Below are 26102 nucleotides of genomic sequence, written 5' to 3'. Positions count from 1 at the left end.
TATCTGATTATGGCAAGAGATTGAAAAAGGTACAGCAATGGAATTCTGAACGAGTCAATAGACTATTCTAATGATTTATGAAATCCACATGGAGGTGCCCAAAGGGTCAGAACTTCTGAATACATTGGCAACTAGACAGCCAACATAACACTGAGTCAGCAAAGCTGGGTATAGCTCCACTAACTAATCAAAAATCCTAAAGCACAAAAAAGCTGGACAACACTCATTTTGCTGGCAAGAGAAATATTGAGTTTTTTCACACAACTAAGAGAGAAAACTAAAACTAAACAAAAAATTGTGGAAGATTTCCTCTAAGTCCCCAAGTGGCCTCTCAGATTTCCTTTCCATTCACTAAATGGATATCTCACTGAAGGATTCTGATGATACAAATGAGAAATATTATTCATAAACAGACCACCCTCGCAAGAAGGGGTGATTTCCAACAGAATAAACAGAATAATGTCATAGACATGAATTGGTTAAAACTTGACCTGTACTGTAGGGTGGAGTGGGGTGGGATGCTTCCAACAGTTGACTTTAGGACGCAAGAACTAGCAGGTGACTTGCATTCCACCACACACTGCATTTTAAAAAAAGAGAACAGCCTAACCCAGACTAGAGAAAGTTTCAAAAACTTAGACTGCAGTCAGGAGGGTTTGTCTTAAGGTCTGTTAAAACCTGAAAATGCCTTCTCTAAGAAAGAAAAGTTAAAAGTCAATCCTGAATCAAACCATAGAGTGATCCAAAAGCTAGAACAGGACAGAACAGAATATTCTAATGTTCTTCATTATGACTCCATCAACAGCTTCCTCAGGAAGAATTCTCATTATAACTGACCCATTAAAGAATATCAGTCATTTTCTCCAAAATACTCCTATGCAAAGGAGGTTAGAATAATGGAGAACAAAATTCTCAAGTTACTGATGAGGAAATAGGTTCAGAGAAATTAAGTGACTTGCCCAAGGTCATTCAGTGAAGGGCACAGGCTGAGTTACCAAGCAAAATCATTGGCTCCCAGGAGCTGCTTTTTCCATTGCATCATTCAAGATAGCATAAAGCTATTTTCCAGGAATTTTGATGAACCAAAATAAAAGAGAGTAAGGGAGCATGATCTCTTGGATTCCAAGTCTCCCAAGACAATATTGGAGATAGTATTTATTGGGGGACAATCAGATAAATGACAATATATGGAATTTTTTATGGATTTATTTTTGAACATAAAAAGTTTCTTAAACAATAGCAGAATTTAACAAAATTGTTCGATGCTCAGAGTTTTCTGCAACAAGAGGGAAACTCTCTCCCACCAATCAGAAGCAGTATCGGGGCATAACATTTAAAAGGGGGCGTCCTTCTTCTTTGCATTTTCACCTGTGAGGTTTCTATAAACACCTCAGGCCTTCGGGCTTATGATCCAGTGGTGCAACAGGGATGCCGGCTGGTGAGAAATGCTTATTTGAGAGGGATAGGGGAGTAGGGGGAGAAGAAAATACTTCCACAGTATTTCTTTCTTATTTTCCTTCTTTATTTTAGAAAGGACAAATCTGAACAAATTTTCCATCCCATTTAGTAATACATCTCACATAATTTTGCTCATGCGAAGGAGCACAACACAAATTCAGCAAGCTTTCAAAATCAGTCCGCCCAGCCTGCCCTGATGAGCTGTCACTGGTCAAAAAACCAATCTGTTTATGACAGCTTAAACAGCATTTCCTCCAACCTCAGTAAGGAACCCTACCCAAGCCCTTGTAATGAAGCTCTAGATTCTCACGATTTGCAAGCTCTATCCGACGTTTTCATTTCACTCTGAGCTCCCTTGGGCCTAGAAGGGTCAGTTTCTGTTGATCTTTTCCAGCTCCCTGCTTTGCAAACTACAGGCGCTCATTATAATGTTGACCCTAATGCAATTTCAAGCCAAATGAGGTTTTCCGAACGATCCCCAAACAGTGCCAGCCACAGCATTTGTACTTCCTTCCCCCCTTTTTTTCCCCTCTCCTCGCTCCTATTAGTGAGGGATGTAAATGTAAGGACCCTGAGCCAACCCAATCAATCCTCCAACCACGTGCTGAAGCTACCTCCTGCTAGCGGATTTCAAGACAGGAAGATGAAGGAAGGTGGCGTCGTAGTAAAGAGAGGAGGGAAACAAAATGGGGCACGTCACATGGTCACGGCCTGGATTTTTCTCAATTAAAATGAGAGGAAGTGTGTATTTCCGGCCTCTGTCAGTGGGCTGGTTGGACTTTCTCATTCTTAGGATTCTGGTCTAGATGCACGAATAAGGCTGAGTGCATAACATCCTCTGGAGGGGGGTGGGAGGGGCGCACATTTGGCTCAGTTCTGCCGGCTGTAAACAGAAGGGGTGGAGGGAGTGGGGTGGGTGGAGGGAGAGGGGTGGGCAAAGGCCTTCCGGACGCCTGGCCCCCAGCCACAGCTCAAGCGACCACTGCGGGAGGGCGCCCAGGCCCTCACCCCGCCCCCGGCCCCGCCCCGCCTCGCACCGCGCCCTCCACAACTCGCAGACACTCGTGCTGATTGGCTCTGACAGTGGCCAATCAGCGCCCTCCGCCCCGCCCGCTCGAAGCCAGACTCTGTGCCGCATTCCCCGCGGGGCCAGGCTTGCCCCCCATCCCCTACCGAGTGGCCCGGGAAGGGGCCTGGCCTCCCCAGCGGGCGCCCCCAGGCGACCGGAGATGGGCAGGGTGGCAGACCTCTGAGGGCGACCTCTGCCTCGCTACAGATTCCCCTACCCACGGCCAAAGGGGGCTTGGAGGAGGAAGGGGGAGCCAAGTGCCAAATAAATAGGGAGGAATGCAGGAAGCGGAGGTGACCCGGGAAACGGGAGAGTGCCAGAGCTGAGAGGGTTAGCGCCAGACAAAAAGGCCACACAGGGACGGGAGGGAGAGGGAAGGAGTGAGAGGGATGGGAGTCAGTCGTGGAGGTACAGAATCCTTGAAATCACAAGGAAACAGAATGAAGGGAGGAGAAATGCCCACCCCCCACCCCCGGGTTTGTTTTTGTTTTTGTTTTTTAGGAAGACATAACAAAATTCCAAAAGAAACAATGGAACCTAAAAGGGATCGCTCAGGTCTGTGTCTTTGCCAAAGGCTGCTCTATCTGCCCAGTTGCAGTTTCAAAACTAAAAAAACAAAATGAGGTAAATGCTGGTTAAAGGTGGCTGGGCTGCTGTGTCCTTTCTGCCCTCCTTGGGATCTCAAGTTTACTGTCTGTAGAGAGTAAGGCCACAAGGACTGGGAAATTCTGAAACGGAGCAAAAAAAGACAATGCCAGGAACATGAAATAAGAGGTGGGAAACAAAGAGAATGGGAGAGGGAGAGTTCTGGAAAACAATCCAGCAGGTCAGAACTAAGTTAGGGAGACACCGATTGACAAGAGAGAAGAGAAACAAAAAAGGTGGTTGGACGGGAGGTGACGCAGAGCATCTGAGCTAAATACCTCCCAAATGTTCTCCTGTAAGCAACAGTGAGAAATATTAAACAAGCAGAGATGTTTGAAATAAGGGGTTAGGAGAAAGAGCACACCCCTCATAGCACCTCATTCCCTTTCCTATTTCAGGGTTTACCTGAGAAATGAGAAAGAGGCAAAGACAGCAATTTCTAAAGAAGTTAGGAAAACAATGTTCTCACAAACTAACATACTCATTCCTAGGAAAAGTTGTTTGTTGCAGACAGGTTTCCTTTCTTTTTGTTTCAGCTGATGATTGACTATCAAATCACATCTTTAAACTCAACAGGGCAAAGGCGGCGAGCAAGCAGAATTTATGATGTAAAAGTGCCAAGTAGCACTGAGCCCCTCACTTAAAACATACACACACACCCCTCATCTCTCCATTTACATCTTACAGATACACATTGTAGAATTTTTCTGGCATGGTGCTGTCAAAGCATGGTCTACTGCTACTCCAAGATTATTAGGGGTATGATTATATGATTATTCCAGAATATTATGTTTTCCCTAAGAAAGCTAAGAATGGAAGATTGGTTTTTTTCTGGTTGATTTGTTTTTAATGTATCATCTACATAAGGAAAACTTTATTTTAAAGCCCTTTTTAAAAACAAAAACTCTATTTGGTCATCCATTTTCTTTGGAGCAAATATTATTTATTCTACTCCATAAAAAGAAACCTGTTTAAATTAAGAAAACAGACAAAGAAAACTTATTGTTTCTTAACCTCTTCTTTCATCTCCCTTAAAACCAAAATTTTAGTTCTGCTGGGTTTTTTTCCTTGAGATGCTCATTACTTTATAAATGAAACGCTTTGCAACACAAATGGTTAAAGTGTTAGAATGATTCACGTTCCCAAAGGCATTATTTGAAGTAATCAAAATTTTTACTGTTGACGTTGATAGACACGGTTAAATCTCTCTTCTCATGAATCATGAAAATAAACATTGAATACTGATCAAAGAAATGCTTTTTGTAATATATACCACCTAAACTCTTAGTTTGAATGTTTGTATACCTATATCTTGTTCCGCAAAATAATGATATGGGTCAAATATCACAAACTGTTAGAATCAAGGGGACTGTGACTATAAAATAAATAAATACCCATTAATAGAAACCCAAAGCACAAATTAGCTTCTTATGAATGGACACATATTAAGAAGAAGAATGCTTTTAAAAACTCATTTTGTGAAGCAGATATGAAAAAACTATCACATGATAATCAGTTTGTCAGAATAAAGTGTTCCCAAATGCTGGAAACTTCTGCATTGCCAAGTCATCACATTATTTGCAAGCTATACTCCTCTCTTCTTCCCACAATTATGACCACCAGAAAATAGGCTCAAGAGAATGAAGGGCAGGCTAATTTCCTATTACAAATGTTTTTCATTTTCAATACAGCCTTGGCCACAGAAGACCAAAAGCCAACTTTCAACATTTACCAAGGCGTCCACTCTAGAACTTAAAGACAAACAATAAATATCCTAAAAGTCAAGAGTGCAAGGTTTAGCCCTTACGTTCAGTGCTAAGCAAAACAAACCCTCTGGATTCCCTTACTTAATACTCCTTTTCAACATAAGAAAGTTAAGTAATTTCACAGAAGATGTACAGTAGTCCCCAAATGACCTGTGTGGTGTCTCCGCGCAGGCCTCTGCAAGAACAGACAACCGTAAGGCAGACACGCTGAGATGAATTTCTATAACTCCTAACTAATAATGGGTCCCAGATGCATGCAGGTTTCCCTGCATAGCCTGTATAATAGCGGCCATGCCTATGAGGTGGTGGGTCGGTGTGTGAATAATATTTCACAAATCCTGGCTCAGGAATAGCAAGAAAATGTCACCCACAATTACTTTCTAAAGAGAGTCACAGATAGACAGGGATTTCTCTCTAAATATGTAAGCCTAAACAAGCTCTTACTCTTGAATCTTTTTTAGGGCAGCAGGAATAAAAACTGATTGTCACTGCTATTTATATTGCCTTGGTATTGTGAAATGACAGAACTAAGTACATAGAGCAACTTGATAAAATCACCTTTAACAGCTCCGACAAACTGATTTAAATAAAGAGTTTAGCCCCTGTACTAACAAGTATTTTTGGAGAATTGTCCCTCCCACGGACTGACCTAAATATATAGTCAAAAGAAAACTTCAAAAAAGAGATTGAGGTTCTTATACTGCACTTCACAAACTTCAGAACTGGTATTATAGAAAATATGTTTTGGAACTACTGCAGGAAGTACTACACTTGGGAGCCTCAAATGAAAGAGCCCTCCCGGGTGGCTGCTCCTACAGGTTTATTTGACTCCCGGCCAGGTGTCATGGTGGGGTGAGCATCTCATCGCCTGTGCCCTGACCTCCTCCCCTCCCATGAGTGCACTCTCTAAGGAAGCAGTGGGAAGGAGAGGGAAGGGGCTCAGGCAAAGAGGAAGAGAAATTGAGCACCAGGTTAAAAGCAGTTTTGTCTTCTGACTTTGTCACCATGAAACGCACCTGCTGTGATGTCCAGTTGAGCTACTGGAGGTCCTCTGGCTGCTTCTGGAAACTGATGCTGGCATAGGCGCTTAAATCCTCACTGGAGCGGCTGGTGGAGCTGCTCTCACTGCTGCCAAGAGGCTGATGAGGGGCCGGGGGTAGGGGAGGCTGCTGCTGAGAGGGGCGCTCCTGAGGGCGCTGTTTGAAGTCCTTGACCAAATCCAGATCTATGTAGTTAAGACCATTCTCCAAACCCCCAGCAGCCCCGCACACTTGGGCTGGCTCCTTGGGGACTCCCCCGAGCTCCCCAGGCCTCAGCCACACGTTCTCAAAGGAAGCAGAGCTGTGGCGCTTCACATCCTCAGTGCTGCTGCTGCCACCACCGCTGCTCCCCACCACAGCCCCCGCTCCGAAGGGCACCATATTGCCCGCCCGGGTGGCACTAGGTGTCGAGGAGAAGGTCTCGGAGCTATGCCGCCTCCGGCACCCTTGCGGGTCCGCACGGATCACTTTGGCACTCTGGTTGCGATTGGGGCTGAGGTTCACCCGGGTGAAGGCGCTCATGCCACCAGGTCCCTGCGGGCCCCCCAGCAGGGAAGAGCGGGCCCCCAGCTCCCCTGCCCCTTGAGGTGCAGCAGGAGAAGCAGAGGCTGCTGAGGTTGAGGAAGGAGCAGCCGCTGTGGCCCCGGGAAGGCTCACCTCCTCCACAACAATGCCCGTCCGCATGTCAGCATAGCTGATGGGGGCAACTGGCGAGGTGTCCACGTAGCTCTGACGGGGACAACCCATCTGCATGGTCATGTAGTCACCCCGGCTGCTGGGCACTGCCCGAGTAGGCCTGCACATGCTAGCAGACCCAGGAGGCGCAGGGCCTACTCTGCCAGGCTGGACCCCAGCGCTCTCCTGCCAGGCTGCCCTCCGGCCCGGCCCCAAGTCCATGTTCATGTATTCTTCAGGGCCAGTCTCTTCCTCTCTGGGAGCTGGCTGGAGCTGGGATGGACACCTGACAGAAGGCGAGCTGTGGGGAGCCATGGGGCCAGATAAGTAGCCTGGCTGATCACTCCCAAATTCAATATTCACATATTCCCCTGGGCTCTTGGGCTCCGGAGGGTGCAGCAGGGGTGGCTGCTGCTGCTGGTCTCGGGCCCGAGGTAAGGTGCTGGCCTTGGGATCACCCAGGGACAGCCTTGTGGGCCGAGCAAGGCGGCTGTTGGTCTGCGCAGCTGTGTCCACCTTTCGAGGCAGATGAGGCTGCAGGACCTGATGGTGGAGATGATGTGGGAGGCCGGGCTCAGATCTAGCCCCACAGTATCCCCCACCCAGGCTGTCACTGCTGGTGGAGGAAGAGGAATCTTCTGCTGCTGCAGCATAGAGAAGGCGACCAGAGCTGGAGGAAAGGCGGAGGTGCTGGTGCCGGGCAGTCTCCTCCAGCTCCCCAGGGCGCTGGGTGTGCTTAAAGGACCTTGGCAATGAGTAGTAGGAGAGTACTGGCTTGTGCTGGGGGTCCTCAGGGCCATAGTAGCAGTCAGAGGGGCTGCTAGTGTTGGAGTCCCCCACTGGCGACATGTTCATGTAGTCACCTGTACAAGACAAGAGCTTGCTACCACTGCTCTCCATGGGTAGTTTGGGGTGTGGGAGGGCGTGAGAGTGGTGGCCCCCTACACCATTTGTCCATAGCTTCCCATAGCTGCTCCCAGAAGGGGCAGCACTGCTGCTGCTGCTGGACCCACCTCCAATGTCAGGGGAGCAGCTGCCGCTTGGGGACATCATCATGTAGCCATTGGGGTCCACTCTCTGGGGATGGCGTCTGATGGGGTTGATGATCTGCTGTGGGGCAGACACGCTCTTGGGGCTCATAGGCATATAGTCCCCACTGCCCTTTCGGCTGCCAGGCACTGGGGCCACTCCTGGGGACATGGGCATGTAGCCATCATCAGTGTGGAGAGTTGAGGTGTCTGGGCGGTGGTGGCCCCCACCACGCTCCAAAGGGTGCATTTCCAGACCCTCCTCAGGGTAGGAATGGGTGGGCACAAAGGCCGAGTGCCGGTAGCCGGGCAGTCGGCCTCCACTGCCACCTCCTGGTGGGTAGGCAGGCATCATCTCTGTATATTCCTCAATGGAAGCCACAGAGGACTGGGATGGGGTCTTCTGGTGGGAAATGGTAGGAGATGTGCCAGCAGAGTGAGTCCGCTTTCGGAACCGATTATCCAGATCTGCAGCACTGGCTGCTTCATCTCCAGCCAGGGCTGGACTCGTGCCCAAGCCAGCTCCTGGGATGTAGCGGTGACCATTGCCACCCCGAGGCAAAATGTAGTGACCATTGGGGGCAGTGAGGGTGGAGGCCCCCTTGCCTCCCATGCAGATGTAGTTGCTCAACTCCTCCTCACCCCGGGCCGGTGGGGTGTGGCCCAGGGAATCTGGGGTGACACTGCGGAAGGAACTTCGGAAATCGCAGGGACTGGAGCCATACTCATCCGAGGAGATGAAACCGCCATCGCTGGGGGAGCCGGACACAGAAGCACTAGACCGCCGCGGGAAGAGACAGTCTGAGGTGGAGCCGTGGCCACTGGTGCTGCTGGACGACAGACTGACCGGGCTAGTGGCCGAAGGTGAGCATCGAGAAGAAGGCATGGGGATGGAGCGGCTGTGGTTGAGAGGGGGGTGCAGCCGAGAGCTGCCCCGATGCCGGTGGGCGTGGGTCCTGTTGGTGCTAGGACTCACAGGACTACCATCCACCGAAGCTGGACGGGACATAGTGCCTTCGCCGTCGCTGGAAGCACGGACACGGAAGGAGCCCTGCTTCCCGCCCACCATGCTGGCCGGGGAGGTGGCGGTGATGCTCTCGGTGCGCGAGCGGCGAGTCAGCCCCACCTGGCTGGGCGGGGGGTTGTTGAGGTGGTGCCTGCGCAGGGGTACGCTGATGGGGTTGGAGCAGTTGGACGAGGACTGGCTCTTGCTGCGAGGGCGGAACTCATCGCTCATGGCCCGCATGGCCTCCAGGATTGTCTCGTGCATGTTCTGAGCCACCACAGAGTCATCCACCTGCATCCAGAACTCCCCGGGTCCCGTCACTGCGGAACGGCCCACTTCGATGAAGAAGAAGTTCTCTGAGTGGCCACAGCGCCTGATGTTCATCAGCTGCAGCACCACGGCCGCCGCCTCCGAGTTCAGCTTCACGAAGCTGATGGTCTTGCTGGTCAGGCAGAGGCGGTAGATGCCAATCAGGTTCTTTGTCTGACCCAGGCCCTTGGGTTTCAGGATCACCTGCCAGACCTCTTTGAACGCAGGTCCTGGGGGCACGTCCCCGTAGCTCAAGTCCTCCCCTGCCTCGCCGAGGCCAGAGCTGCCGCTGCAGCTGCCCCCTCCGCCTCCCGCCCCAGGGGCCGCGGCCCCGTCGTGGTGGCCCTTGGCACGGTTGTGCAGCTGCAGGAGGGCCTGGTACCAGCTGTCCTGCTCGGCCTCGCTGTCCGCCGCGATAGCAAAGTGCTCGTCCCGGGTGTAGAGGGCCACCAGGTGCTTGTTCTTGGAGTCCGCCCGCTTGTTGATGTTGAAGCAGCTCTCGAGGGGGATCGAGCGTTTGGGGGCGCTCGACTTGTGCCGCCACTTCTTCTCGTTCTCGTAGTACTCGAGGCGCGCCGGGCCCCCCGCCTCGCTGGCCGCCCGCAGCACGAAGAAGCGCTTGTGCATGCTCTTGGGTTTGCGCAGGTAGCCCACCTTGCGCACGTCCGAGAAGCCGTCGGTCTCCGGAGGGCTCGCCATGGTGCCGCCGCCACCGCCGCCGAGCAGAGGGAGGCGCGAAAAAACAACCGGGTAGGGGGCGGAGGCTCCTCGCCGCGGCCCCGCACATGCAAACAGGGCTGGAGGCGGCAGAAACCCCGACTCCGAAATCCACGCCGTCCCCCGCGCCGGGGAGGGGCAACCGAAGGAGGACGCAGCGGCTGCGCCAAGGAGATTGCTCCGATCGGAGTTTACGGGCGTTTCATGCCCTGGGGGGAGGCAGTGCGTCCGGCGTGAGTGCAACCCGGATCCTCCGAGAGCCAAGTCTCCCCTCAGCCGCCGAGGCCGGGAAGGAGCGAAGATGCATCTCTCGCCGCCCGGGCTGGAGTCCGGCGCAGGCAGGCGGCGGCGGCCAGGGGTCTCTGCGTTACCCCTCCAGGCGCGCGCGCCTTCCCTCCTGAGTTCCCCTCTGGAAGTAGCGATTCCCGAGGCAAATTAAATATCCTTGGGCAGCGGGAGGCGAGCTGCCAAGTCCCAACGTTGCACGGGGTTCTCCCTCCTCCTCCTCCTCCTCCTTCGCCTCCTCCTCCGCCTCCTCCCACCCCCCAACCGTCCCCGCCGCCACCAGCCGCCCAAATACCAGCTCAATCGCAGAGACCGCGGCGCTGCGGCTGTTGCTGCTGCTGCTGCCGCCCGCGGACGCGTCCTCTGCAGCCCCCATTCGGGCCCATCTCGGCGGGCGGAGAAAGTGGCTTTTCCACGCGAAACGCTACTAGGCAGCTGGGGACGGGCTGGAGGGACAGGCTCATCCCTGCCCCTCGCTCCAGTCGGCAGGGGAGGAGGGGAGGGGACGAGGGCGGAGGTTTGGGAAGGAGTCGGGGAAGACGCCTCTTCCCCGGGAGGCGCTGCCTCTGCAGTTACTTCTCCCCTCCTCCCTCCTACTCCTCGGAGAGTTGCCGAGAGCCCCAACCAAAACAAGCGGCGGCGTCTGGCTCTGCGCGCCGGCCCCCTCCGACCGCGCCGCCGTCTCACTCGGAGGAGAAAAACACGTGACGGAGCCTCCGCGCTCCGCAGCCCGGCCGCCGCCGAGAGGCTCCCGCCCGGGTCTCTACATTCCCGGCCGAGCCCGCCCCGCGCCCGCCCCTCTCCGCCCCCCGGCAGTGCCGCAGCGGCGCCCGCGCCCGGCCTCGGCGCAGCGCTCGGGCAGCGCCCCTGCGCGGCCGCCCGCCCCGGCGCAGCGCCTTCCTCCCCGCGCGCCACCCAGGGCGCCCCCGGCCCGCAGGAATCCCCGCCGCTGGCGCGGGCGGGGGCGTTTGGGTGGCTAACCCGAAAGCACGAGGGGAGTCTGGGAAAACGGCGCGGGGGCCGAGCCCGGGAAGACGCAGGAGTGAGGGTGGGGGGCGGCGGGGGGGCACTGCGGCTACAGAGCCCTGAGTGGGAGGGCCGGGGGAGGAGGGGGCGCGGGAGCTGGGCTGGATCTTACCGAACAGGTAAGATCGGACCCTGGGGAGGGAGGTTTCTAGTCGAGGCTTTTCCTCCCAGGAAATAGAAACGCTGGATTTCAGTTTCAGGGTGATAGGCCATGGTGAAGAGATCTGTATTTTTATAAGGTTTTCTACGGGACTTCTGAGCCAGCCTTCCACCTTGGAATCCCCGCATTTGCTGCAGGGAGGTACCTCGAAGGAACAGAGGGACGCCCAAGGGCAATGATTGTGGAGTTCTAGGCACTCCACAACGAGAAGAGGGATCCCGGGGAAGCGCCCTACGTCCCGCCCTGTGGGGTTAACAACTGATCAATTAGGGAGAAAATGCAAATATCGCAGCTTGTCCCCGCACCCCCATCCTAGCCAGGGGGCGGGGATTCACACCTAGGGGTGAAGGCAAGGGGAGAAAAGGAGATGCCCCTTATCATATTCCGGAATCTTTCTGTGATTTTAAAAAGATGTTAGGGACCTAAAGAGGGTTCATAAAGCCAAAACCCTACTGTGTAAATGTTTGTTTCACACACAGCTGCCACACTCTTCGAACCACCCCATAAAATTTTTACCCTTGACCACAAGGATAATCAGGAGAAAACAAGGATAGTGCCAGCTCAACTGTACAAGAAAACGGGTACTTCTTGAGTAGAACAGGTCGCAGCCTGGGTCTACTTGGATAGACTCATACACAGTTACCTTGGGGTATTAGTCTCACCGCAGGCAAACGCTCCCCAAAGTTGTTTTTTTCCCCCAAGCTGACCTATAAACAAGTAGTTTGTCTCCTGCTTGCCCAGCTGGCATTAAGGAGCCTACAAAAACGACGTTTGTGTCTCTGTTTAATGCTATCTTATTTTTCCACCCCATCCTTGTTCCGTTGGGGTTTCCGCCCCCTCTCCACGCGGGAGACCCCTCCTCTGTCGCCGGCTCCCGGGCACTGCGGGATGCTCGCAGGGGGACGCAGCGGCGGAGGCGCTGGGCATGCTCAATTCCCAGACTGGCTGGGCCGCGCAGGAGCTCGCCAGGGCCTAATACGAAGCTGCGGGGCGGGGGCAGATTCTTGGGGAAGCCTGCTGATTGGTGGGGCTGCCTGTCTTTCAAGCCTTGCATTGCAGGAGGGGACGAGGAAGCGAGGGTGAGGGTACCAAGGTAGGTTGCAAAGCGTAGTAAAAAATATATAAAATAAAAACGAAAAACAGAACCATAGGCGCCATTCAGCGGCGTGTGATACGTGAATTGTGGAACCAGGCATCTGCAGAGGGGCTCTCCCCCACCGAGGCCTGGGAGCTTCTCGTTTCTCCTCTTACCTTCTTCTTCCCTGCTGTCATGCTGCCTCATCTAAACCTGGTTAATCTAAAATTTGTGTACACACTGTTGAATTGGAAGCCCGCCCTTCTCTCCCTCTGACAGCTTGGTGATGTGGGCACACGTGCCCACTACAGCACGCTATAAATAGCAGGTATTTGGAACTGGTAACGAGGCGACAATAACAGTGACCGAGATTCTGGGGGTAGAGTGTGCTGTATGGGGAGCAGGCGAGGGGGATGCGGAGCAGGAAGCCTGCAGTCACTAGGAAAGTGTAACCCTGTGGGGTTTTACCTTTGGCAAGAAAAAAGAAAGATAAAAGGGTTGTTTACTGGTAACAGCGTAATCTAAGGCCAAAGGGCTTTTTACAGGTTTGATGTTTAGCGTGAGGTGGAGAATATTTCACATTTTGTAGGAAAGCAATCCAGATCCATACATAGACTTTTAGGTTTCACATGATCCCTACCCGCCCCCCCGCCCCCCGCCAAAAAAGCTAAAAAAAGGGAAATTTACCTCTATGTAAAACAAAATATTCTTTCCTCCAAGAAGGAGAGGGCAGGAAGATCAATTTAATTAGCAAATATTCTACAAATAACCTTCACAGAAAGGTTAGGATTTCGATCATATAAAATATTATAAAAGCTTTTAAAAAATGTCTCAGTGGGAAAAGATTTCTGGTTTAAAAACTCAACTTCAGTGGCTAAAATATTCGATAGACATCGTGAAATAAGCCGGATTGCCGTAACCAATTCTGTGCAGACCAATGGTTTCACGTGGAAGGTAATCGCCGATCGTAAGATGCTATTGTCATTTCTTCCTACTTGCTGATGTGTTACTACCAACGTTAAAGGTGGTTAATATTTATTATAATTATAGTATAGTACATTCATTTGTTCTCTACATTTTTTTTTTATTCATGTGTCGAGATAACTCTGGAAATGCACTTTTGGTTTATATAATATACAGAATAGAAAAAGATGCTTTTGTGGAATCTAACTGAAGTAATTTTGAGAGGGTACAAGTATTATCCTGTCACTTTACGCTAAATTAGTCTTGCGGTATAGTGTAATGAAATACACTGTCTGAAAAATTCACTCCTAACTGAAAATGCATAGAAACCAAAAAGCAAGCTTTTACCAAATATATTGCTCAATGCTGCCATCTATAGGATAATTAGAGATGATTTGTGTAATAGACTAAAATGCATTTTTAAACTAAAAGAGAGCTGAAGTAAGGTCGTCAAAAAACTGGGAAAGCTGTGTTGATATTCACAAAGGCAGTTGTGATTCCAGGAGTTAAAACTTTACATGCCATGGGTGCACTATTGGGCAATATGTCTACAATTAGCTTTAAAATGGAAATATTGGTCTATGTGTGAAGCTATCAGAGACATTGTACAAACTTTATAAGTTATTTAACATATCCCTAGAGTGATCTCTAGCCATACACTTATTTTTGTTATGAATTAATCTGTTATACATTAAACATTTTCTATATGGTCAACATAGAAAAGTATAAGTTACTATCACAAATAACAGAAATTAGAATTGAGTTGGCCGAAGGTGCAACTAACAATTTGAAAATTAGAAATTATTTCTTATGTCAAAAGAGATGTCTTACTTAAGATAAATAGGGCACAACTGCAGGAGCTGTTTAAATATTGACATCTCTGGAATTAATTTTTGCAATTTAGAATGATGCTGGAAGGAAAATCAAAACTTACAGATTTTCTCATTTTAATGTGTATTTTTATTTTAAGATAGCTCAATAGTAACGAATATTGGAATGTCTATTCTGCAGTGCAGTATGAAATATATAAAAAGAGACACCTTCCTACAGCTTTGATGGGGTAATAAAAGAGATACAAAATAAAGATAATTGATAACTAAAGTCCTGTTTGTGTTAAATGTCAAATAAGTGGTATTTACTTTGAGCAGGTGGAGATCATGGTGGGTGAAATACGAAAGAAATCTTTATGGAGGAGAGAAGCCATAAGCTTGAACTTGAAGGATGGGTAAGTTATTGGCAATAACTCGGGTAACTCAGATAAGTGGCAATTTTTTTTTCTTTTCTTTTCTTTTCTTCTTTTTGCTATTCAGGTCTTTTGAAGCACTTCGTTGGGTTAGGCATTAGGCTAGGAACTAGGATTTAAATATCTAAGACACGATCGTGCCCACAGGAAGCTTACAGTGAAGATGGGAGACGAATACAATTACAGAGCTGTGATCTATTCGTGAAGAAGTAGACGCAGGGCAAATGAGATCCCATAGCAACCAATTGGCTTTGGACTTAAAAGTCATCAATCACAGACTGTACAATTTGGGAACCTGGAGATGTCTCTCTCCTTAATAACCTTGTTTTCTCTTATAATTAAAATCTTTCATCCTTTCAGATTAAAAAATGTGAAATAGCAAAATTGAAAGTGAGCTGGAAGGTCACATTGGACTTGAGAATCTGCTAGATCAATGCTTCTCAGACCTGAGGATCTTGTTAAAATGCAGGTCGGATTCAGAAGGTCTAGGACACGCTAAGGTTCTGCATTTTTAACACACTCCAGGTGATGCTGATTGCTGGCTGCTGAGTGGGTGTGGGCGCCACCTTTTCAGTAGCACAGTTCTAGACGACTGATGATTAGTTGAAAGGCTCAATAATATGGTGCTGTGAAATGCAAGCAGGGGACTTACATTTTAGTATTATATGCATACCAAGAGAACAACAGCAATAAAAACACTACTTAACTGAGGCATTATTGCATTAGCCTTCTCTCTTTTCCATAACAGGTATCAAATCTTTCTGACAAGTGTGAAGAGTTATTCTCTCTCTTAAATATTTGTGCTAGTGTTTTCCAAGTTGTGATTAAAAATGAAGAGTTCTGGCTACAAGAAACTCTTAGAGAACTCTGGACCCCCACCATCTGCCTTTTAAGCAGCATTCCAGGAGACTCTTATTTATGATAAATTTGAGAATCATTGGCTTAGGTACAAGGGAAAATGTTTAATTAAATACCTTGGGAGCAGATGAGTGCACAGCCTTAACCAGAAAACAAAGGTCTCCACCTGTGGGATATTTACTACAACTGGGTAAGGTAGGCAATGACCCAGGCATGGTGAGTCTCAGGGCCTCTGGGAAACATCAGTTACTGGCAATCGGCTACTAAGAATCCGGTTCTGCCCTTGTCTTGATTTCAAACTCCATCTATCCTAGAGAACTCAGGGAAGATAAATGAGCTGAGAACTAAAACAGTATTTGGGAAAGACACTAATAACCTTAACAGATGATTTCAGAACATTTTCTGTCTTTGGACTAAATAAAGCATGAAACAGACAGATGAATGAGGTTGGAGGAGAAGGAGTAGGTGAAAACTATATGACACTACTTATTTTTTCCATTTCAGAAATTTTACTGACTGGTGATTTTTTAGGTTAGTCCTGAATGACTGACAGTTGTCTAAAACACTTGCTTTTTCTTTTTAAAAATTTTCTGGACTTCTTTGTTATATTCTCATTTTCTTTGACATCCTTTGATAAGGATTGAGGATTTGTCAGTCAACTTGTCATCTTAGATAATGCCACCAACTCTTGGGGTCATTTCATCTAAAGAAAGACCCCCCCCCAGCTATTTCTTGTATTTAAGGAGACACATGTTTTATCTGGAAGAGCACATGCCTAGAAGGATTTGTAGACTTTACAACACCTCTTGTTGACTTTGACCTATTATTCATCTTAAAGTTGTCTTTTTGGTGCAATGCACTCAGTCTAAAATTTGATAACCAGAAAATATCTTCAAAATAATTTTTCAACTTTACTTGTTTGGTTTTTAATGAGAATTTCAGTAATAATGAATTTTCCATGCCCTCTATTCACTAGTCAGGGTCTGGAGGTAAAACTAGTTTGTTTTACTAAGAACCACTAGGTCATCCATGGCCCCTCACTTTTCTCACATCCCCTCCTTAACTGCAAAGTTAACAATCATATCTTTCTTCTTTTCTTCTTTTTTTAAATAGTTCCTCAAACTTGGGTTCATCACTCCAAGGTCCTTCATTTAAAACAAAAAACAACTGATTAGAAGCTTAGGAATATTGGATTTGCGTGGATTGGGAAGATGCAAGTTAGGTCATTTGCACTCAATGCATTCGTAATTACATCAAGGGACAGTAAGGAGGGAAGTGTGGATGAAGTGCAGTGGAAGAGGGGAGAATAGGAGGAGGAGAGATAACCACGGATGAAATCATAAAACATCATGTGGGCCACTTTAAGGACTCTGGGTTTTACTCTGAATTAGGAGGAAGCTACTGGAAGGTGTTTAACAGAGCGGTGACATACCCTGACTTACATTTTAAAGACTCATTCTGGCAGTTCTGTTGGGAATAGACTAATCAGGAGAGGAAACAGGAATAAAGGCAGGAGTAGAGAGACCTGTTAAAGGCTGTTGCAGAAATCCAATCAAGAGATGCAGATCCAGTCAGCAGTAAAGATGGTGAGCTATGGTCAAATTTTGAATATATTTTGAAGATAGATGGAATCAGCAGGATTTGTGGGTGGTTTAGATGAGAGAAAAAGGTTTTTAATCTGTGCAACTGGAAAGATAAAGTTTCCATCAATTGAGATAGTGTCAGTTTTCTATTGCTGGGTTAACAAACCACTCCAAAGGAAGTGTCTTAAACCATTTTATTACACTCTAGGATTCTATGGGTCAGGAATTCAGACAGGGCACTGTGGGCATGGGTTGCTCTGCTCCATGATGTCTGGGACTTTGGCTGGGATGCATGAATAGTTGAGGGAAACTTGAATGGCTGGAGCCTGGAATCATTTGGAAGTTTCTTCACTTGTGTGTCTGGCATCTGGGCTGGGATGACTGAAAGGCTGGGTCAACCCAAGTACTCACAGCTGGTCTCTCCAGGTGGTTAGAACTTCTTACGACATGGAGGCCAAATTCCCAAGGAGAGCTCTGCAGACTGAGCATCCCAAGAGCTAACATGCCAAGAGGAGGTGATCCAAGAGAACCAAGCAGAAGTTCTGTAGCCTTTTATGACCTCATCTCAGAAGTCATAGAGTTTCACTTCTACTGTATGTGTTCTGTTGGTCAAAGCATCACCAAGCCCAGCCAGATTAAAGGGGAGGGAACCTAGACCATACTTTTTCATGAGAGGAATATCAAAGAATTTGTAGTCATTTTTTAAAAACTACCACAGATTGGAAGACTGTAGGTAAACAGGGGCAAGGATGATGGGGGAAGATCAGGAAGATTCAGTTCTAGACATGTTGAGTTTCAGATGCTTGTTGAACCTCTAAGTGGAGATATCAAGTAGGTATTTGTATATATAAGGTTGCAGTTGAAAGACAAGTCGGGGCTGAAGATGGATTCAAAGCCCATAATACTGGACAAGATCATCAAGAGAGAGAAAGTGGAGAACAAACTAAGACAAAGGAACCATCAAAAGAGACTGAGAAGAGGAACTAGCAAGGTCGTTCTCTTTAAGGTAAAGGGAAGACACTGTATCAGGGAGAAAAGAGTAAACAACTGAATTGGTTGCTGCTGATGGTCAAACCAAAGGAACCCTTGGAATTGGCATAGTCTTTAGCCTTATTGTGTTTGTGTTACGTGTAAGACCAATCCACATTGCTCTCAGGTGCACACAAAATGCCTAGAGTATAATCTGATTCTTCAGGGAAATCACTACAGTTCAACCCACTCCTCAGATGTGTACAGTACTGTAAATGCATACAGTAAGTCTGTGGTGCTTACATGGAGAATTATGGCAACACATTTCATATTTCCTAAATAACTTTAACTTGAAAAATTGCCATGAAGATAAAGGTACTGTAGTGTGTTTGATGTTGTACTTAGATTATTCTCACCAGGGACGTTAGCCTTCTTGTCTCTGAGATCTAGACTTCTAGATATATCTTAAAACTTTGAAAGGTGGGGAAGAGAGAGAGAGAAATTCACAGAAAAATTTCAAAGATAATATGTCCTAATTTTTTACCAAACCTTTTTTTATATTTTTAGATGAAAGATTATTTCTAGAAATATACTTCTAGATTTATTAAACTTTACTGATTTAAAAATTTCCCAGATAACAAATAATAGCTTTCCTCTTTACCTTGAATTACTTTTAAAGGTTGATGGAAAGCAATGTAGTGCATTCAAAGGACAAACATCAACACCAGCACTTACTGTTAAGCTAGAAAAACAGGAAATAAAAACCTTATGTAAAATCAATCAATACCCAGAACATAATCAGGTAAAATAAAAGTGACTATATCATTGGTGGGCACACACTTTACCAAATAGCTAAAACCATAACTCTTGGAATCGTTATAGAGCCACAAAATATACTTGAACACATCTCTGTGAATTGTGATAATTTATTATTGTTTTAGTTCTGTATTTTCCCATCATGATTTAAAAGTAAAAATAAAGAAAATCCATGTACAATTTGTTATATGTCAACTGTGAATGGCAGTCGACCCATCCTGCCTCTGCCCAGTGGTGATCTGCCTGCTCTCCCAGGTGACCTTGCATGTGCATGTTGACATTTGCACAGATCAACAATGCTCTCCACAAAATTGCTTGCTTTCTTTCAGTTTGGCCAAGGTTGATTGTGGTTTTTTTGTTGGTAACTGAGAGTATTTAAAAATTGACAAAACAGAAATCCTCGTTTCTCCCTCAACAGCTTCCTCAATTTCTCTATTCCCTAATTCCCAGTCTATCGCATTTCAACTGACTCTAAACCATAGCCCTACCGGTAGGTTCAGGACCACGGAGAGCGTGAGGAAGGGGCGCTTCCAAAATATTCTCGTCAGGTAGGTGGGGGAAGAGATGATCCTGGCATTGTTGCCAGACAACTTTCACTTAAAGGACGTTATAATAAAGAAAGCAGTGGAATTCTGACTCCCTGATATTTGGGAGGAATGATTTTTCTGGACATTTCTACCAGTGGTTTCTAAACTTCTCCTTTGATCCATTTAATGACAGATGAGAAGACATCAAAAGTAGGGATAGCCAGAAGTTGCCAGTGAAAAACAACTTTTGAAGTTTCATGTTTATAACTTCCTACCTTTTATATAAACTTTCACATTTTTGACAGTTATGAGACCCACCAGTCTACCATAGAAGAGAATTAAATCATACAGAGGTACGAGGAGTTGGAAACGGATAGAGGAGGGTGTGCAGGCTCTGGTCCTAGTCTCTAGGACTGCTGGAACCTGCAGCTCATCTTCCCATTCCGTGAACTACCTGGAATCCTTTCTATAATTATCCTCCCCTCCTTTTTCAATTTTCCTTACACTAGTTTCATTTGAGGCTTGTTACTTGCAACTGAGTATATCCTACTAATGCATGTGCGTAGGATTTAGGTAGACAAATGAGAAGGGTATTTCTAGGCTAGGCTAGGGGAAAAACAAAACTACAGGCAAGGAGGCAAGAATGTAGCTTGGGGTGTTTTAGGACAGTGAGAAAAATGGCTTCAGACAATTGAGTGGTTTATAAGGAAAGTATTTAAATAACTTGTCTATACTACACCTGAGTAGGAGTATAAATTCTTTCAGCCTCTTCAGAAGGCAGTTGAACAAGAGCTATAAAAATTTCAAATGCATATACCATTTGACCCAGCAATTCTACTTCGAGAAACAAATTCTATAGAAATAATCATACAAAAATATTCATTGAAATGTTATTTTGTCACAGAAAATGACTGAAAACAACATACATGTCCATTAATAGAGAACTTGTTAAATAAGCTATGCCACATTTACGTATTGAAATACTACATAGCCATTAAAGGTAATTCAGTAGATCTGTATGTGCCAATATGGAACAATCCTCCCAGGAAAAAAAGGCAAGGTGTGAAACTGTATCATAAATGCTATCATTTATTATTTTTAAAAAAGCACATGTATATTTTTATATACATAGAAAAATTCTAGAAAGACAAGCAAGAAGTCTTAGCAATAGTTTTCTCTAGGAGAGGGACCCTTTTTTACCCTCCATATTCTGTTATATTGCTTGTTTGTATTTTTAACCTCAATAGTGTATTACTACTTGAATTAAACCACTATAACTAAATATAACTAAATTATAGAACAGTGAAAACTTCAATGATGTATAATAGTTATTACTTGCTTAGGAATTTCTATGTAGGCGTTGTTTTCAGCCCTTTAATATATTATCTCATTCAATCCTTACAGTTACCCTATGAAGAAGATATTACCCTCAAATTGCACATGAGTCTGCTACAGAAAAGGCTGCTGGAGCTCAAAGAGTCCTGGTGCCATGATTCCAAACTCTGGCTCCAAAGTCCTTGTGTTTGTTCCTTTTGCCTCTCTGAACTGACCCTGACTTTGATATAATAATCCCCCAAGGACAGATTTCTGTGGATAAAAACTAAACTTCCTTGGGACAGTCTATCAATGACATCCAATAAGCATTCTTTTCATAATGGCTAATAAAACAAGTCACTAGGTAAATTTTCCTTCTGTACTCAATGCTTAGATTTGGGGTAGAGGTTTTCTTAAACTGCCAGTTAAGGTACATACCACCTCATAAATTTCATTAGAGAGCAATGTAGAATAATGGTTTCTCCCTCCAGCAGTGGGAGCCATTGAATTGTTTAATCAGGATAATGACAAAGTTAGACTTTCATGTTGGATGGCTCACTCTTGTAGTTTTGGAGGATGGATTTAGAATAAAGGAGATTGGAGGCAGAGAGGTAATTGACATGGAAATTTGTTGGGCATCCACCCATCATTCACTTTCTCCATTGTTTGCCAAGAGCATCCTGATATCTTGCGGGTCAACTCATAGAATGGCTATCGGTTTAGGCCTTAGAACTGGACCACCTTGGTACAATTGGCTCTGCCACTTACCATCATTGTAAATGTTGACAGCTTTGACACTTGAGACATGCCCTCCCTCATGTCTCAAGTATCAGTAACATGGGGACAATAGTAACATGGGGATAATATCACTGAATCATTGTGAGGTTTTTAAAAATTAGTGCTTGTATTATGAGCACTCAATGAATATTAGCCATCATCATTATTATTGTTGTCCTCAACCACATGTTTTGAAGGGGATAAGTCACACAACTCCTTATCTCCTCCACCCTTCAATCCCCCACCCCACTGTAGAACAGGGCCTACCATACAATGATGAGGATCACAGAAATTTCTTCCTTAAAGAACGGGCAAGACTTTGTCAGTTTGACTCTCTTAACCTACTTTATCTTTCTTCTGTATCACCAGATATGTTTTATATTTGTTCTTGGAAAGTAGAGAATTTGTGTGATTTGTCCACTGTCTTTGAGCAAGCAGTAAATATGTGTAAAATAAAAGTGGCTGAAGAAAGCATTCTAGGCATGGGACTATATGAACAGTGGTCGGAAAGTCATGGAGAAAAGCAGGCATTCCATGTGTACTGGAGCAAAAGGAACATACGGCCTGTCTGTAAATGAGACAGTGCATTTGAAGCATTTAGCACCTGGTAACCATCATGATACCCATTATAAGAAGTGACAACTATAAATTCTTTTTTTTTTAAGATTTTATTTTTCCTTTTTCTCCCCAAAGCCCCCTGGTACATAGTTGTGTACTTTTAGTTGTGGGTCCTTCTAGTTGTGGCATGTGGGACGCCTCCTCAGCACAGCCTGATGAGCAGTGCCATGTCCACACCCAGAATTCGAATCGGTGAAACCCTCGGCCGCCTAAGTGGAGCATGCGAACTTAACCACTCGGCCATGGGGCCGGCCCCTATAAACTCTTTAAGGGGAAGAAGAGGATACTCTTCATTTGAGATTCAGAGCATCTAGTACCATATACTTGGTTAATAGCAAGTACTTGATACTCAGTTGTAGAATTGAATGTCATTAAATAACCTCGATGACTTTATATAAATAACACATAGATGACTTTGAATGCAGATCCAAGAGTTTGGACTTATTTCATTAATAATGAGGAGCATTTGGTATGATAAACAGGGGAAGTAACAGGAGCAGATCCAGGAAATAGACTACAAGGGAAACCTCAGGCAGGGTAGGTTAGTTAGGAGTCTGTTTCAATAGACCAAAAGACATAATGAGGGTCTTGTTTAGGTCTGTGGTGGCAGAAATGAAGAAGAAGGAACAGGTGCAAAAAAATTCAGAGTTGGAGAGGAAGGGCTTTGAAAACAGATGGACTGTTTGGGACAATTGTGAGAGAGGTCAAAGATGGCTGGGATTTTAATTCTGAGTGATTGGGAAACTGGTGGGACATCTGATCAATTTGTTTTCAGAGATTAAAAAAAAAAACTTTACTACTCACAGAAAAAGCAGTAGTCAGAAGTCAGCATGTATGTGCCAGTTCCCTATGCCTCCACGTCCACAAGTATGATGCAGTGGCCAGGATGGATGCTGCAGAAAGAGTCTTTGTTTCAGGAGAGGAACCCAAGGCCACAGGCCTAGGAAGAAGTAAACATTGCAGCAAGCAGCAAACAAGTCATCCTCCATCCTTGCCGTCTCTCAGGGAGCAAGCAGTTACCGGCAGTCACACTGTGTGCACCTTGATCTACTTGATTGCTTATGTGACTAGCTATAGAAACTGCTTAGCATCAGGACATGAATCAGCCTTCTGACTGGCCACTCAACAAGAATTTTCGGACTGCTTCCAGCCGATGGCAGATGCCCCTGCCAACACCATTCATTTAAAGTGCATGCATCTGATCACTTTTTAGGTATAACTGGCATGAATTTCTTTTCTTTTCTTTGCCCAAACCTGACCTAATTAATTTTCTCTTCTCTTAATCCTTATTCATGAACTCTAATTGTTAGTAACTTTGAGGGCATTGGTTTTCTTCATGTCATTTCCCATCAGTAATTATGTGACAAGTTAATTTCTGCAATGGGACCAGTTGAAATTATTTTTCTAACTTCTAAAATAATATTTCATCATGAGCAATTTCCTAGAATCTGCTTTCTGGAATCCCACTTCTCATCTAGTTTGGGGATCAGCACATCAGATAATATAGTTACTATACATTTCATCCAAGCTTTAAAAATGCATTGAATACTTCTTGTTAGGTAATAGAGAAATCTTTTGGAAGTTTTCATTTTCTATTAACTGAAGCGTATCAAAGATGATTGATTCTAAGGACTAGGAGCTCTACCTATATAACAGAAGGCAAAAGTAAAAATTAGAACTTGCAATTTCTATTCCACTTCATTAATTCTAGTTTAAGCTATTTCTGATAAGTGTGTTCTATGGAGGAAAAAGGTTATTTGAAGAGTTGTCGCTATATTTGTTTCTACCAAAACTAAAGATTTTTTATTCCCATTACTCAACAAAGGAAGACTGAGTTTTCCAGGAATTCCTCAAAGTATAATTTTCAGGACTCTGGCTACCAAAGGTTAGTTTTTATCTCTCTCTAAGTTCTAATATATTCATGGCTTCTTCAGACATTAAAATAAAGGTCAACACTTTGGGATGGGGGGAGTGGAAAATAAAAGAGGCCATTTATAGCTTTAAATTCTTTTGATAAATTGACCCCTGCTCTGTGCCTCCAGTCTGTAAGGTGATGCTGATGTCTCATCTGTTAGTGTGAAGGTGGGGCTGCCTCCGTCAACGTGTCTGGCTTCAGCTAGGAGGTGAATTCGATAACATTATGCTGACTTGCAGGGTACAAAGCTTCTGACAAAGGGTCATCACATCTGGAGCCTGATTTTATGTCAGTATCTGACCTTTTCACCTTCTTCCCCGTGGACTTCTTAACTTAGTATTTCGAAGGCTATTATACAGTGCCGTCTTGCTGACTTAGATGAGGCAGTGACAAATATAATGTTACTTCACCTCTGCGAGGGTGAAGTCAAGACCCATCACTGTGTCCAGAGCCCCAACAGCATATTTGAATATTCTGAACAGCAAGGCTGGTTGCATTAACTAGAATAGTATGGAAATGATGAAAAAAGACAAGCTATGCAAGAAATTATCAGTTTATCTTTTGGAGAAGGTTACCTTGGAGGTCAAAAATTTCTTTTGTCTAACAATGCTTGGAATGGTTTAAGAAACAGCCTGCTTGTAGTCTAGGATAAGGGATGAATAATATCTTAAACTGTGCCCCATATCCAAGATTCTGTTGTTTACGGATATGAACACTAGATAGAAAACACAAGTCTGATGCCTTTTCCTGATCTCAATGTTTTTAAAAGACAACTTACTTTTTGGTTCGTTTTTCACTGAAGCAAAATAACAATTTACCTTTCAATTGTGGATTTCCCTAGACACACTAAAATGTGTAGTTCATTGAACATGTCATTCTATCAGCATTTTTTACAGCGAGTGTTTCCAGTGTCTAAAATAGTGTGACTATACCACTTTCATGATACTATTTTTGTCCTGTGTAAGAGTGCATAATGAGTTATGGTAAAAAAACCAAAATTCAGTTGAGTAAATTTCAAGATCTAATTGGCTTTATAAACGATTCATGAGTTGGGCAGCATCCCATCCAGCAAGTAAAAGGGCACTCCGAGGGGTTATACAAAATGGAAGTTTTTTATAGGAAGGGGGTTGAGGCAAGGGAGATATTAGCAAAAAACGAAAAGAGGGATGGGTATTTGGGGCAGGACATCTTCTCTTTGGAGAGAAGGGAATGGTGAGAGCTTTATCGTGCAGATTGCCTGTTCACTCTGGGGGGTGGAGAGGGCCTGTGTGACAGATTTCTTTACTGGTGCTTGACCAGAAAATTCCAGGCTGGTCGATTGAGAGGACATTTCTGGGAGAGATTGAAACTGCAATGAGATCAGGCATTAAATCTCAGTTTGGCATCATGGGCTTTTGGCACCAGTGACTCTGTTTTGGGCCTGTGTTTTTCTTTTGAACAGTTTTATACTCTTAGAAATATGTTTACTTCCTGAATTTAAGAGCAGGCAATGTCAGAAGTTATATGAATTATGTGGGGACGGGCTCATTTGGTCAAATGTCATCAAATAATTTTCTGAGAGCTAAAAATTAGTCAAATTATTGGCTTAACTAAAATGCCTAGTGGGTTAGAGTAAATGATTGTTCAGTTCAGTCACAGACAGTTGATCTGGGAGGCCTAGCTGATGGTGTTCTAATTAATGCATTATAATAGTCGATCAAAAATTACTTACTGGGCACCGATCAGGTACATTACACTGATACTCAGTAGGGAGCCAAAAGGAAATCATCCACTAAGACATTAGCTAAATGAAGACGTATGCTGAGCAACTATGCACTGCAAGCTAATGAGGTAGACATTTGTCATTATGAAGTATCAACCTGTAACTATGGAACTGAATGACCCAAAAGCACAGATGTGTTCTGGATCATCCAACCAAGCAGAGATTCAAGGGATCTAAAACTTAACCCTCTTTAAATCGGAGCTGTCTCTGCCTGAGAGAATAGGGAAGATACAGAAGTTAAGGCTGGCAGTGAAATGACCACATAGCCTGCGTATTCTCAAAGGGAGGAACTCCATCAATGGATATACTAGAATCATCTGGGGATAGGGTGCTTGTACAAAGTTAGATTCCTAGGAGCCACCTGAGACCTAATTAACGCAAATCCAGCGTGCACCTTTTAAATAAGCTCTTCAGTCAATTCCAAAGTAGGTTGCATATAGTTCAAATATTGAGGAACACACTTTATGGTTTCACATAGAACCTGAGGTGTACACTATC

At 45.4% G+C, this 26102-nt stretch overlaps 2 protein-coding genes across 2 annotated transcripts in view; one reads left to right on the top strand and one right to left on the bottom strand.

Moving 5' to 3' along the window:
• Positions 1-10156, bottom strand: part of IRS1 (insulin receptor substrate 1) — a 58650-nt gene extending 48494 nt beyond the window's left edge. The window contains exon 1 of the mRNA XM_014835921.3: positions 5955-10156. Within this exon, the coding sequence (XP_014691407.1) occupies positions 5976-9695 (3720 nt within the window). The 5' untranslated portion in view covers positions 9696-10156 and the 3' untranslated portion in view covers positions 5955-5975. The remainder of the gene's footprint in view (positions 1-5954) is intronic.
• A 2078-nt stretch (positions 10157-12234) lies between these two features.
• Positions 12235-26102, top strand: part of RHBDD1 (rhomboid domain containing 1) — a 157940-nt gene continuing 144072 nt past the window's right edge. The window contains exons 1-2 of the mRNA XM_070489626.1: positions 12235-12277; positions 14371-14447. The gene's annotated coding sequence lies outside the window, so the exon portion shown is untranslated. The remainder of the gene's footprint in view (positions 12278-14370; positions 14448-26102) is intronic.

This window comes from Equus asinus, chromosome 19, assembly GCF_041296235.1.
Source record: "Equus asinus isolate D_3611 breed Donkey chromosome 19, EquAss-T2T_v2, whole genome shotgun sequence".
NCBI lineage: Eukaryota > Metazoa > Chordata > Mammalia > Perissodactyla > Equidae > Equus > Equus asinus.
The sequence above is the reverse complement of the archived record's forward strand: the minus strand, read 5'-3'. Positions and strand labels throughout refer to the sequence as shown.